This window comes from Dermacentor variabilis, chromosome 8 (assembly GCF_050947875.1).
Source record: "Dermacentor variabilis isolate Ectoservices chromosome 8, ASM5094787v1, whole genome shotgun sequence".
Taxonomy (NCBI): Eukaryota; Metazoa; Arthropoda; class Arachnida; order Ixodida; family Ixodidae; genus Dermacentor; species Dermacentor variabilis.
Window position 1 is genome coordinate 134,521,647 of NC_134575.1, and position 13,782 is coordinate 134,535,428.

At 46.8% G+C, this 13,782-nt stretch overlaps 1 protein-coding gene across 2 annotated transcripts in view; it reads right to left on the reverse strand.

Annotated features, from left to right (window-relative positions):
* Window positions 1–13,782, reverse strand: part of LOC142591291 (uncharacterized) — a 250,753-nt gene that overhangs the window by 83,586 nt on the left and 153,385 nt on the right. For both annotated transcript variants that reach the window (XM_075703620.1, XM_075703621.1), the window contains one exon: window positions 12,979–13,043. In XM_075703620.1, the coding sequence (XP_075559735.1) occupies window positions 12,979–13,043 (65 nt within the window). The remainder of the gene's footprint in view (window positions 1–12,978; window positions 13,044–13,782) is intronic.

A 13,782-nucleotide genomic window follows, 5' to 3' on the forward strand; every position in this document is an offset into this window, starting at 1 on the left:
GATACACAAGACAAGTATGCCACTTCAGTCCAGCGGGGACAGTACCCATCAATAGCTGGAAATTCGTAGAAGCCATCAGGAGTCACAAAGGCTGTTTTTCGACCTTGATTTAGACCTTGATCTGTCTGTGCCCGCTATTAAAATAGAGTGACGAAAAATACTGGGTGCGCCGCAGTCTATCTAACGAGTCGTCAATACGTGGCAGTAGCTACGCGTCCTTTTAATTACGCTGTTGAGCTTCCGGCAGTCAGCGCATCAGCGTAGCGTTCTGTCTTTCTTTTTGGCAAGAACGACCGGAGATGACCATGAGCTCACTGAACGTTCGATAACGCCATCTTCAAGCATCTCTTTTCCTTACGTACGAATCGCTTCATGTTCTTTTCTCTACACGCGGTGGGGCTGCTGACGTTTCGGGCGTGCATCGTCGCGTGTGATGTCCCTGTGCTTTGTAATCGAAGTAAGGCGTACCTTAGACGAACTTGCGAAACATGCCCTGAATTGAAGCAAGAGCATGCGCAGTACTGCCTGGTTGTCTGTCGATGGCTCTGAATTAATTTATAGAGAGCCCAGTGCTTCAGAGATTAGCCAGAGATTAGCCAAAGATTTAGCCACATTTTCTACTTCGTCGGCAAACGCTACTAAAGCACCGTGGTAAAGGTGTCGATGCTCGTGACTAAAGTTAGTGAGAAGCAACCCAGAACGGCCACTACTAAGGTGTAGCACATTTCTTGTCGCACAAACACCTTGCGTATGTAGATGGGCTAAGCTACTTTCTGCGGCCACTTCCCCTCCGCGCATTCCACCGCACATCGCTTCGACTAGGACACTGGCTCGTGGAGGAAGCGTAACCTTTCCGGCGAAAACACGAAGGGCGTCGTCACGTCACCTGTGGTTTTACACGTGGATTTCTCGGTCTGCTGAAAAGGTGACTACAATTGCCCCTAGGTCAATAATAGCGCCGCATTCTTGCAGCAAGTAAACCTGGAGAATGCTGTTACAGGATAATTCGCATAGGAGAAAGCAGCCCGCTACGATTGTCGAATATTGAATCCGAAGTTCTTGTGGCGGTTCCCAGTGGAGTACCGACGTGACCACCAACCATTTGATTCTGCAAGCCATATGCCAAGGGGCAATCACTTTCTGTAGAAATGTCGCCATCTTTCGGCTTAAGATGGAATAATCCGTTCCGGTATTAACTAAAGCACAAACCACGTAACCGTCGATCGCCACCAGTATGCCGAGCGAAAGCTGGTCATTCCGTTCATCTGCAGTTAGCATCAGATTGCTACCATTCCTCGATCACGTCGATCGGAAATCTTCAACGCGTCGGCTACTAGTGGTATCGCCCCCAAAGGTCGCTGTAGTTGGTGTTCCCTACGGGAACTTGGCTATCACGCGCTCGAATATCGCTGGGGCGGTGGTAAAAATCACCTTGGTGACGACGAGCGTGACTGGCGCCCGGTAGACGTTAGCATGCGCTGTTCAGGCAGATAATCTTCAATGTCCCGACGTCTTGGCCAATTCAGGGGGGTGGCAGGTAGATGAAGAAACCCTGCAACCCGAGGCGTCGGCATGGGCAATGGCAGTGCAGATGATCTGCCTAATCACAGTAAAATCACAGATGGTGGCTCACGGGTGTGCGCCGAGCATCCAATTTCCGAGAGATCTCGTGTCGATCATCGGCGTAATGTACCAGCTGCTCCAGCTGAAGCACGACCGAAGGTGCGGCAGTGGGAAACGCTGGAGGCCTGCATATTTCTGCGATGTAATGTACTGGTTGGGCTGGCGAAAGCATAATAGGATGAGCAGCGTGAGCAAACAGGGGGGGGGGGGGTGATGAAGCGGGGAGTCTCACGGCTTCTGCGTAGGTCACACGGCGATTTTCAGTCACTGCAGGTGCGGTGTTAGCAAAAGGGGAGATGGAGCGGAGCGCTTAGTGCACGTCATCTTTTACAGCACTCGCAATGGAGCTCACGGTAGCTTGTGACGTGCCCTAAACCTTCTGTATTTCTTCGCACACCACGATGCGGACGAGTTCTCGGTTGTGGTCACTGTTGCTTCCGTGAAAATGTCTAGTGAATATCGCGTTCACTTGCCGTTCCTAAAAGTTCGATGGATGCTGAAGCATGCTTTACATACATACATCCTCAAGTAAAAATAGGGTGAGAGTCTAGGAAGTACTCCGCACAAAGCCAGCGAAGAGCTGCTCCTTCACTCCTTGCATCAGTTGATGCAACTTGTCCTTGCTCATTCTAAGGCAGGCTAGCCTGAAGAGGTGCGTCATGTCTTCTACGAACGCGGTGAGACTTTCATTGGCAATCTGGACGCGGGACTGAATCGTTCGTTCTCCTCGTTCGCAGCGACCAGCACTGGTGTAGGTGTCTAGTAGCTGACGGCGGAACTCACGCCATGACGTCATTTGCTGCTCACAGTTTTGAAACCACGTGTGCGCGCCGTCCCCCAGACAAAGGAGATATTTCTATGTTTAGTCAGGTCGTTCGATTTATTGTATTCGCTCAGGCGCTCGAAGTCGGCCATTCAGTTTTCAACATCTTCGAACACGTCGCTCTAGGACAACTTTGGAACCCGTGGGTTCGGAAGTGCGTACCTGCTCCTCACTGGGCTTTCCAGACAATTTGAGGTGACTTGAATCGCTGCGCCGGCTTTCCTTCGCTGTCCCCAGACCTTTTGCCTGGCCAGATGAAGGGGAGTATCTATCGGCAATGGGCTGGTGCTTCCTGTCCCAGAAGGGGTCTGCGCTATGAGTGAGAACTACCCAGCACCTTCACCGCTTAGACACGTCTCTTGAAAGGGAACTGACGACGTTTATTGAGGGCAGCTGGCTCCTGAAAAACATGGCTATCAGCACCCCGCTCGACAGCCAGATCTCACAGCCATGTCTCACAGCCGTGGGTGCAGGACATTGCCTGCCTCTTCTTTTACACTGTACCCATTACTGCAGGCGGTAATATATGGCAGTCACATCGACCTAGCCCTTTGCGAATTTGAACGGTAGGATGCAAGAATCAAAACTACTCGAGCGCAGCACAACAGCAACAAAATAGGTTCAAGGCTATCTTTCGATATTTAGCTACAACAGTAACCTAGCTTTATCCCCGAACAGAAGGCAGATACAGAACTTACAGTTCATGGGCGCTATAACAATACATGTGCTGTTAAGTGAGTCACTTTAGCAAACGCCAATGAGATTGAACGCGAAAGCCTGCGCGCTCAAGACACCTTAATTAAGGTACTTGACATTCTCCTTGTAATGCGCTGTTAGGCCTTTTTACTTATTTTTGCCACCAGAAGCTGTGGGTTTGAGTGCCTTAATTGACGCTACCTTAATTAACTGCGGCTTCATTATTATCCCTCTAATTACCATCAAAATATTGTGGGTTCGACTCCAGCCAATTGTCAAGGGTGCTACTCCCACCAAAAGCCGTGGGTTCGAGTGCCTAGTTACCTCTATATTAATTACCAGCTCCTTATATAACTGCGTTGTAACAGTAAACGGAATGTGTTCGACTTCTACATAAACTCGAAGGCTCCACTGCCACCGAAGGATGTGAGTTAGAGTGCCTGAATGAACTCTATCCTAATTATAACTTTGCCTTTTTTGGCATGATGAGCGGCATCAAAGCCAGCTTTGAATGAAGACGATGAACGCAAGAGGAGTAGCACGAAAGTGAGATGCAGTGTAGGTACAGTGAACTAGAAGCAATTCCGTGCATTCAGCGGAGGGAGCCGTGCCTTCCGGCGCGTGCCACCCTCAGTGGCACCCGAAGCGGCGGCGCTGCCATCGACCACTCTTGAAGGCGACCGGCCTCGGCACACACGACCACTGCGTTTCAGTGGTAGGTTTTGGTGGTGGCTTTTTGTTCTGTGCGGTTGTGTTTCGCAAGCGTTCGCATGTGAATGCGGCCACCTGCATCAATGAGTGCAAATCAACGTCGTAACCACTGGTACGCTCCAGGGTGTAGCGCAGGATATGCCCGAACTAACAGTGCGAAGAAGCTGTCGCTATTCAAGGCGCCTGCAGACCCGGAATGGGGGTGCACGTGGGAGAGAAACCTACATAGAGACGACAAGCCGCTAACCACAGACTGCGCGGTATGTGAACTGATGTTCAATATGAAGTAATGAAGGAGGTTTGCTTTACGTACCCCTCCATGGAACTGTTCCGTTTTATCACAAGGTTTGAAGACATTTTCCCAAATTGCTTTAGTGCACAAAAAGTTCATCGGCAAAGTGTAATGGACGTGATTCATTTTCCCGCTCCCTTGAAGGTGGGATGCAGAGCTCATGCAGAGAGCCCGACTCCTCGCATAGTCAGCTTTTATGTCACCGTACGGCTCCATTTTTTTTATCAAAGGTTTGAAAAAGTACATATGCTGTCAAAAAGAAAGGCAGCGCAGCACCTGAAGCTAAGCAGAAGACTTAGCTCAATTTCTATACTGCTTGTTAAGTGCATTAAAACTCTCAGGGTGATTCTTGTGCTATTGCAGAGCACCTGCAATAAAATCGTATGGAACAGAGAAAGCAGTTTGGAAGTTCTTCTTCCTTCTTTTATTCTGCGCGTCATATTTCCTCTTCTGTAGCACGTGCTTTACAGTGAAGTGCTTAAATCCGCCTTAATCGGCCAGATTTCTCTGCATGTGCACCCTAGCAAATACTGTAAGCAAGGTGTCTTTTGCGATTGCGAACATCATGCGAATGTTTGGTCCCGCGAATAAGTATTGCATCGTAAAATTTAGTACTCGAAAAGTATTCCGGTATTGCCATATAGCCAGAGTTGGCGACTAAGCGTGAAAAATAAAGAAATTGCAGCGCATGGACTGTCCTTCGTCTGCTACTTGTTTTGCTTTGTAAGACACGCCTGAAACCATACGGCTAGCTCAAACCCCTCTGCGCACATACAGCCCCCAAAAAATAATCGCAAACCCAAGCTGAATTGCGTTAAAACAACGCTGTCTATTTTGTGTGCCACGTACGCTGCAGAGGTGAACTAGGACGAGCTTTCAAGAGCGGTCGATTCCAGCACCGCCGCTGCAGAAGCCACCGCGCGCGTCAGCAGAGAGGTGCGGTCGTGCCACTGGAAAGTATTCTAGTGCACTGTAGTATGGGAACGCTGGCGTGATGAGCGGCATAGGAGCCAGCTGTGAAGGAAGAAGACGAAAGTGCGAGCAGTGGCACGAGCGCTTGTCACGCGAGTGTGGCTCACATGACTGTCTGTACCACACGCTGTGTTTCTCAGACCATCGGGAACATGAGCCACTTAAGGCTTTCGCCTTAAAAAAGCACATGAAGCTCGGTAATTATTAGTGAATTTCCTTCGACGCTCTCTTTTGATATTTATCTACAACTGTTGCCTAGCTTTATCTCCAGAAGCACAGAACGTGCTGTTCTTGGACACGATAACAATGCATGTGCTGTTAAGCCGATCCTAAGGTCATACTCACCGCTAAAAACCTACAGTGTTAAACGAGGTCCATTCGCTGACGTGGTGCACGTACTCCTGGAGCTCGGTGCTTGTCTAACGTGGAAGTCGCATGGTGGTAGGCGAGCACTGGTCGTGACTGTCGACAGCAGTATTAAGGCGGAAGCCTTTAATGGCTCATTGTCAAGGCCATCTGCCGTTAGCAGAAACTGTCACAGCTTTCCGGCCTCCTGATTGGTCTGCTCTGTGTCGTGACGTCACTGTCGCTAGGCGCAGGTGTGCGCCTCCTGACTGGCTCGCGTGCGCAACGTCACTATCGTCAAGTGCGGCTGTCGGTGTGGTTCGGCGCCGCGCGGGATGACTCATCACATCTGCACGCTTGGCTGCAGTGTGTTCGACGGTGCGCCGTGACGTCACTCTCGTCAGGCGCTTGAGGTGGCCTCTCAATAGGGCGCTGTGTTGCCTGACATCACTGTCGCGAGGCGCGTGTGGCGACCGTCTGCTTGGGTGTGGTGTGGTGGATGCGGTGGCGCCAGTTTACGTTGCAGTATCTTGTGGGTAGGATGCCTCGTCTCGCCAAACCAGTGTCTCCCAACACGCAACGTGCGACAGTCGCTGGACGCAAGCGGCGCTCAAGAGAGGCTGAGCGTATACGTCGCATGCATCAGGGCGGCGAGGCGCGTCCGGCACTACAGAGTCCAGGAACGCTTTGGGCCAACGCAAGAGAAGCAATGCGTTTGAAGCGACTCGCTGCATCTTCGGGGTATCAAAGCAAATGAAGCTCGGAAGTGCCGTGACCGCCATCTTGCCATGGCAAGCCGAGCAAGTACAAATCAATCGAGCGAAGTGGATTATGAGGGTGGCCAACTACGCCCCGATACCGCCATGGAAGATGCGTCTCCTATTGACCCACAAACGGCACTGCAACAGTTCAAGGCGGCCACAATGTACTTTAACAGACACGTCGTCCAGAACGACGTTGCAGGCATTTAATAAACAAACAAACATTCACACAACAGTGTACGAGTCGTGTGCATCCGTGGTGTTTCCGTCGCAACAAATCGCCATAGGCAATGGTGTCAGGCTTCGGCCATTTCACACTTTAGTCTCGACAAAGTGTCTTCCTTTTTTTACAACCAGCCATGGGCACTGGCTTGGGTGACCCCAGAGGTTAGTTAGAGTGATATTCAGGCTCAGGCAGAACAGGGCTTTTGTCGACATTTCCGGAGTGAGACGCTGACGGGCCCTTTCTACTTCAATTCTAAAGACCGTCGGCGTCACACACACGCTACGAGGCCCTTCTACAAGGTTCAGTGCTTTTTTCAACTTTTATGCCCCCCACCACGTGTTTCTTCTTTCTTGTGTCTATCACGAAAAATGTCTTCTTGTGTTCAGTACTTGTCGGTCCTGATAACTATGCAACGGGTTTCCGCTTAACGCACATGGCGCATATTTTCATGAGCTTCAATACAAGTTTCATTTTCAGGTCCTGTGGCGGGTCGTTTGTCACACAAGGAAACTTGACATGAGAATTAAGGCATGTAAGGATCGTGTTACAACGCGAATTTAGTCAGAAAAAAAATGCAGATCCCACGCACTCAGGGAATAGATGGTATGCAAAGTACTTTGCAGGCACCTGGACATCCAGTATTGTTGGAGCTTCCTCCAATTTATTTATAGCGAGAAGGCCGTCAGAGTTTCAGAATGGGTGCCACGATAAGCGAAGCGCAGTCGAGGAAGGTTGAAAACTAGGCGGTGTGAAGAAATTAGAAAATTCGCAGGTGCCAGTTGGAATCAGTCGGTGCACGAGGCGGGCAATTGGAGATCGCAGGCAGTTGCCTTCGTCCTGCAGTGGACATAAATTAGGATGATGATGAAAGTTACTTTTACTAATAGCACCAACGTGTTTCCGTAAATTGAGTACTAGTGTGTGCGAGCCGGGGGGAGAGTACGTGTCCGACTACAGCAGCCCGACGACGACTACGTTGATGACAATGGTATTGGGGCAACAGCCTAATTTCTACGCGGGCAGTGCGACGCGAGGCCGCGACAGGGCAACTGTTCTTTCCTCCACGGTTCGTGGAAGAGCGCGAACAAGATAAACACTGCTTGGTACGTCATCAGCGACTACTTGTCTCGTGTGCAGAAATGCTAGAGCATGGTTGATTTGGTCAATCATAAAGTCGGTCCAACGTCGCACAATTTCTACAAAGTACTGAAAGTACCGACATGTGCTTTAGTGCAAACAACAATATTTTCGGCTGGTTAATATCAGTCTGAACAGTCTTTCAGAGGTGAGATCCATATAGAGTGTACCATTCCTTGAAACAGCATCCTGTTTCCGGGGCATGGTTGCGCTGTTCCTTGAAGTTGGATATGTATTGGACTAATCACGTTATCTCCATGCTTCTTGGTTTAGAGCATACACAACACAACTTATACCTGTAGAGGTGCAGACATCTATATCGGCCCGATGTTTCTTGTGCAAGTAGTCGGTGCCAAGTGCTTGTGCCTCGTACTTTAATGTAACCATTTGGTGATCAGATTGACTGGATCGCATTTCCGGTGTCTTCTCGATGGCCGTCACATCTGACGAAAATTGCGGGCGGTCTTCGGTGGGTTGCGCATTAGTCCGGTGAACAGGTGTTCCTTGACAGCCCTTCTCAGGAAAGGAACTTCCTTTCCTCCTAGCACGCCAGGGAAGCATGACGAAGCAGACGGGTCATCTATTCAGTGAAGATGGCGGCCTTTTTTTATGTAATTGTTTTCAACTTTCTGGAAGGACTTCAGCCCTTTTTGTCCGTACGACGCTCGTACAGGCCTGTAAAAAGCTGTTGCAAAACAAGTCACATGACGTTAAGGTTGACTCTCGATTTTCAAAACGTGTTCGAGTAGAGTCATCCGAAAAGAATTAAAAATTGCGTAGCTTGTCCTCGCAGTTCCACTTGAATATCGCGTCTTTTCCCCAGGTATCCAGCCATGTTTCTTGGTCTTCAGCTGATGATCCGCTGAAGGTCAGTGACTCCGATGGTTCTTGCAGCAGTACAGCCAACGCTGGGGCTGTCATCGTACCTACTCGGTGCTGGTCTTCCTAGCCTGTTTGGGTAGAAGGCCGTGCTGTGGGGGCAGAATTAGGACCCCGCGGCTAGCTCGATGGTCCAAGATGACGTTGGTGTTGATGCTTACTACACGGATCTGCAGGGGTGCCCGGGACATAAACGATGAAGCATTTCCACCAGATGTCACGTTGTAGTGACAGCGAGGAACACTGTAGCGAAAACTCTCATTCACAAAAGTAACCCTTTTTTGGCGAACCTACGCCCAGAAAAGCAAGTAACAATTAAGCACAACGATAGCGGCGAGCTCGGTCGGCGTTCATCGAAAAAGTGACCAGTGCATCAAGCGCGTGGGCTTTTACACATAACTCGTCGAACATTCCAGCGTAGTCGCTGGGGCCCACGTGCATTCCAGAAAGTTCTCCCCACTTCGTGTCGGAAATACAGTCAGTTTACAGAAGGTTCGGTGACAACAAGCAACAACCATCGATAACATTTGTGAGGCTTCCGATGCATCGAGGCGCTTCCTGTGCCGAGCAATAACGCTTAGCCTATATAAGCCAGTGAACAGCGGTCACGGGGAGAGAGCTTAGTACGTGTGAATATTTATTATTTTCATTCAGAGTAAGTTGAAGCCGCCCTATACTGAACATCGCGTCACTAGTACATATAAGTAAAACATCCTTTCAATCGAATAATAAGTTGAAAAACACAGTTAATAATTGTCAGAAAATATTACGGAACTCTCAACACAGTGAACAAGGCAATCAAGACGCCGAGTACTGCAGAATCGTGCACGTTATTCTTGCATCAGTGCATCATTTAATGCAAGCGAATCTTTTGAAAAGAAAGTGTGTCGTATTTACGACATGTACTAAACATATAGCGGCTGCCAAAGGCCACCGCCCGCGGCTTACGTGTGTTACGTGTGCCTCAAGCGTATTCTGGAGAAGAACGCCATATCCGTGCAGCAAAAATAGAAAGGCTCTGTCCTCAGTCTGGTGCTGGTCTTCTCATCATGTGTGGTCCTTATGCTTCGCAAACACATTCACAAGGTATTCAGGGTTAGATATAGAAACAGTTAATTGGATTGCTTGAACTCAGAAATATTACTGAAGCATTTCATGAAACCTACGGTGCGCTACACAAGTGGCCCTTGTAAACTCTTCCGAGTAAATAGAAAGTATCCGTAAAGACTAATATGTATTGCCTGTGTTGCTTAAAATACGCATATAGCGGGATCGAATCCCGGCCACGGCGGCCGCATTTCGATGGGGGCGAAATGCGAAAACACTCGTGATTTAGGTGCACGTTAAAGAACCCCCGGTGGTCGAAATTTCCGGAGTCCTCCACTACGGCGTGCCTCATAATCAGAAAGTGGTTTTGGCACGTAAAGCCCCATAATTAAATAAATAATTAAAAATATGCATATATAGAGCATAGCAGAATCTATGAGTCTTCCTTTCAGGTTATCAAGCTCAGAACGCAGGGTTGAGGCATTCAGATGAGACAAAACTGGTTATTCTACATCTGGAAGTTAACACATTATTTATTTCTTTAAAGCCAACATAACTTCCTTACAACCTAACTTTTAAATACATCTGCGTATGTATATATACATACTCGGTCAGAACTCGATTCCATTAACAGCTACTAATGCACATTAGAGTGTATAAAGAAACGACTGAAATTGAACGTTCCTAGAACTAGAACGTGATCTAGGATACAAACACTTGCAATGTCACATTATCATTTGTTTATTTTTTTCACAAATTTTATCTCTGAGAACAAAATCAACTGAATTTATTAAAAAGTTGTTCAAGTTACACCTACTAAGATGTAAGGTGTAAGGTGTGTAAGGTGTAAGGTGTAAGAACTAAGGTGAAAGAATTTTTCGCCGTATAGCTTGGTGTGTGGTCGAGAAGAAAATATTGCTTTTATAAATTTGCTTTTGTCATGTCAGTTTATGTGGTAATTAAGCCATTGTGATGTTCTCATATCATATATGCTATCTTTATTAGAACTGCGTGATTCTGAGGGGGTCAGAGCGGTTCATATTCCCCGAAGGATGTTTACTTGCAGTCCTGGTGCTCCCGGATCTCAGATGAACCAAATTCAAATGAATGTCACATGTGCAAACTTTTTTGCATGAATTGAGCCTTTCAGCCTTCCAACGAAGCTGATAATTTTGTTTTCGTTGTCACTGTCATCAAAAGTAGCTATTTAATTATATAGAGGAAGGACTTTCACATTTATTCCTGTCTACCATCAGCTGAGTGCAGACTATGTATGCAATTTTGTTTTAGTTTCAGCATCAAACCGAATCTTTCGCTGCCACTGACAAGGTTTCTTTTGCCTCTGATGATATTTTTTTTTACGGCGATAGACTAAAAACAACGGCTTAGCATCTGGAATCACCATATCATCTACAAGTCTCCACTTTCTCCATATCTTAAAGGGACACTAAAGGCTAAATACTCATCGACGTGGACTGTTTAAATAGCATTCCAGAAACCCCGCAACGCTTGTTTTGTGCAAAAAAAAAACTTACTTTACGAAAAAACTTAGTCTGAAGTGTCCGAATACCTTTTTCGAAATTCAAATATTCCGCCTCCACAGGGGGAGTAGTGACGCTGCATACGCCATCAACACCCTTTGCTGCCGTCGTCAGAGAGCCGTCGGTGAGTGAAACCGCGCCTGACAGACGGCGGTACCGAGCCAAGACAGATCAGTGGATTCGCCGCTGCAGCTGCTTTTCGGTCAAGTGGCGTAGACCATTCGGCCATTACGTGAGACCACATGGAAGTTGAATTCTCTTCTATTAGCAGTTTGTGCTAGTTTTGTGAGCGAGGAAAACCAGCGCAGCACTATGCGATAACAAAACTACTGAAATGCGAAAGTGTGGGCGGCGTGGAGTCGAGCAAAAACGAACCCTTTCAAGCGTCGTTGTCGAGGGTAATTTGAATGAACCGTCATTTTTCTAAAAATGAAATAGAGCTTAACAAGTAGCATTTCATTTCGTCTTATAACAAAATCCGAGGATGTTTTTTGCGACCAGTGGTTGTGCACTAGTAAAAGAATTCAACTGTGGAGTGCTTTCATCATCCGGCAAATACTTGCGTGTCCCAAGGGAGTCTCTAATCATGTCCTGCATTTACCTCAAGTTGCCCAATATGAAGGCTCTGTTCGCGATAGTATAGAGGCCTTACATTTTCTCGAGCACGAATCTATAACGTTAGCTTGACTTAATATTTGCCTTTAGTGTCCCTTTACCCGCCGTGGTTGCTCAGCGGCTATGGTGTTGGGCTACTGAGCACAAGATCGCGGGATCGGATCCCGGCCACGGCGGCCGCATTTCGATGAGGGCGAAATGCGAAAACACCCGTATACTTAGATTTAGGTGCACGTTAAAAAACCCCAAGTGGTCGAAATCCGGAGTCCTCCACTACGGCGTGCCTGATAATCAGAAAGTAGTTTTGGCACGTAAAACCGCGTAATTTAATTTTTTAGTGACCCTTTAACGGGATCATCACCTACGCACCATTTGCTCTTTAATTTATATTTCAGCTCTCCCACTTCTGCGGTACATTATAATTTTTTATGTTATGTTTTCTTTCACAGTTCTTTCACTGCGATTTGCCAGTTCAATTTCTAATCATTCTTAGCCTTCATGTTTCGGCCCTGTCAATGCTAACTCCTCGTCAACTTCTCCTTAACCGTTTAGCTGTGTGCAGAATAATTCTTTTCCGCCGTGTGTACCTATTTCCCTACTTTGATATGTAAACTTACGACTTCACTATCTCAACAGACTAACTTCGAATCGATGATTTGTGCCGGCTTTCAGGACATCAAACAATAGTTTTTATGCAATTTAATCAGCGGCCTTCCAAGTTCGGTATCTCTGATAAACAATGGTCTGGAATACTAACCGAGGTATACTGAAAATACCACAAGTTTTCAGTGATATTGAACGTAGAGATGCGCAATTTGGGGACTCAGGAATTGCAGCCAACGGTAACCCACTTTTCATTGCCCCCATGTGGCCTACACAGACACTGTATCATGCTCTGACACTCTCTCAGACACTTTAACAAAGCAATCGTAAAAGCTTAAGAAAACTGTTGTATTCTTTCAGCGCAGAAGCGTCACGCCAGATGTTCTGAAGTTGATGTTGCGCTATCAATAGATGCTTATGAACCTGCGCATTTGTCTTGAAAAACGTAAGGCGTGGAGCCGAACGATCTGTAATAATTGTTCAGTTGTATACCAAACAGAAATATGTTTTAAGTATTGTCTTATTTTTGAAGCAAGAGGAAACAGTTTTTCATTTTTGTTATCAACCACCTGCGTTCTGGAATGCGCACAAAATTACGCAAACCATATTAATGTAATGTGCCTACCGTGTATGACCAGCATTGAATAACACAACATTATACACGCAGAAAACAATTAAAGCAATACAATTCAAATATGTATATTTACCCATGAAAGCGTTGACCACCAATAGCGGCACCTTCTTTCTTGCTCTCAGATGCATGTAGGTATTTCTGAAATTCCAATTAACAGATGTGCTGCAGTAATAATCCGCCATTGATCTTCCTGGCTGAATCGGTTTCGTGAGGATCTGTATGAGTGCTAGAGTTGTTATGCAACTATGGTAATAGCTTTGGCACCTTTGTGAGACCCCAGTTATCATGATGGCAAAGTGTTACAACCCTTGTATGCCGCACCACAGCAAACCGAGTGCCTTAACGCATATGTGCATTATTCATGTAAAATGAACACGCACGGGCGCTGCATAGCAATGTCTTTATTGCCTTCCGCAATAGCGTATCTCTAGTTTATTTGCCTAACTTCTTCACAATGCTGCTGACTACACCACTCTATAGTCTAGTTGGTTGGAGAAAGACTAAGTGAAAAATCATAGTAGTAATAATCCTGCCCAATATTTATTAAATCCTCAACTAAGACACGCAGAAAGCTCGTAGGTGTATTCTCGTTGCAAAACTTCAGCATTGTGGTTGTAATATGACTATTAAGCTTTTAGACTAACATCGCGCTGCAATGCTGTTTTAGATTCCACCACTTACATAATTGCTCATTGTGTCCTGTTCACATATATAAACTAAAAGCAGTTTTATGATGACGGTGATAGTTATGGTTACTGTTGTGAACTAAGGATAGTACACTGAACACCTCCCACCGTACAGCTTGAACGTGACATGGGCAGGCTTTTCAGTTTGAAAACTTCGGAATCAGGAAACCTTAATACATTACAAATGGACT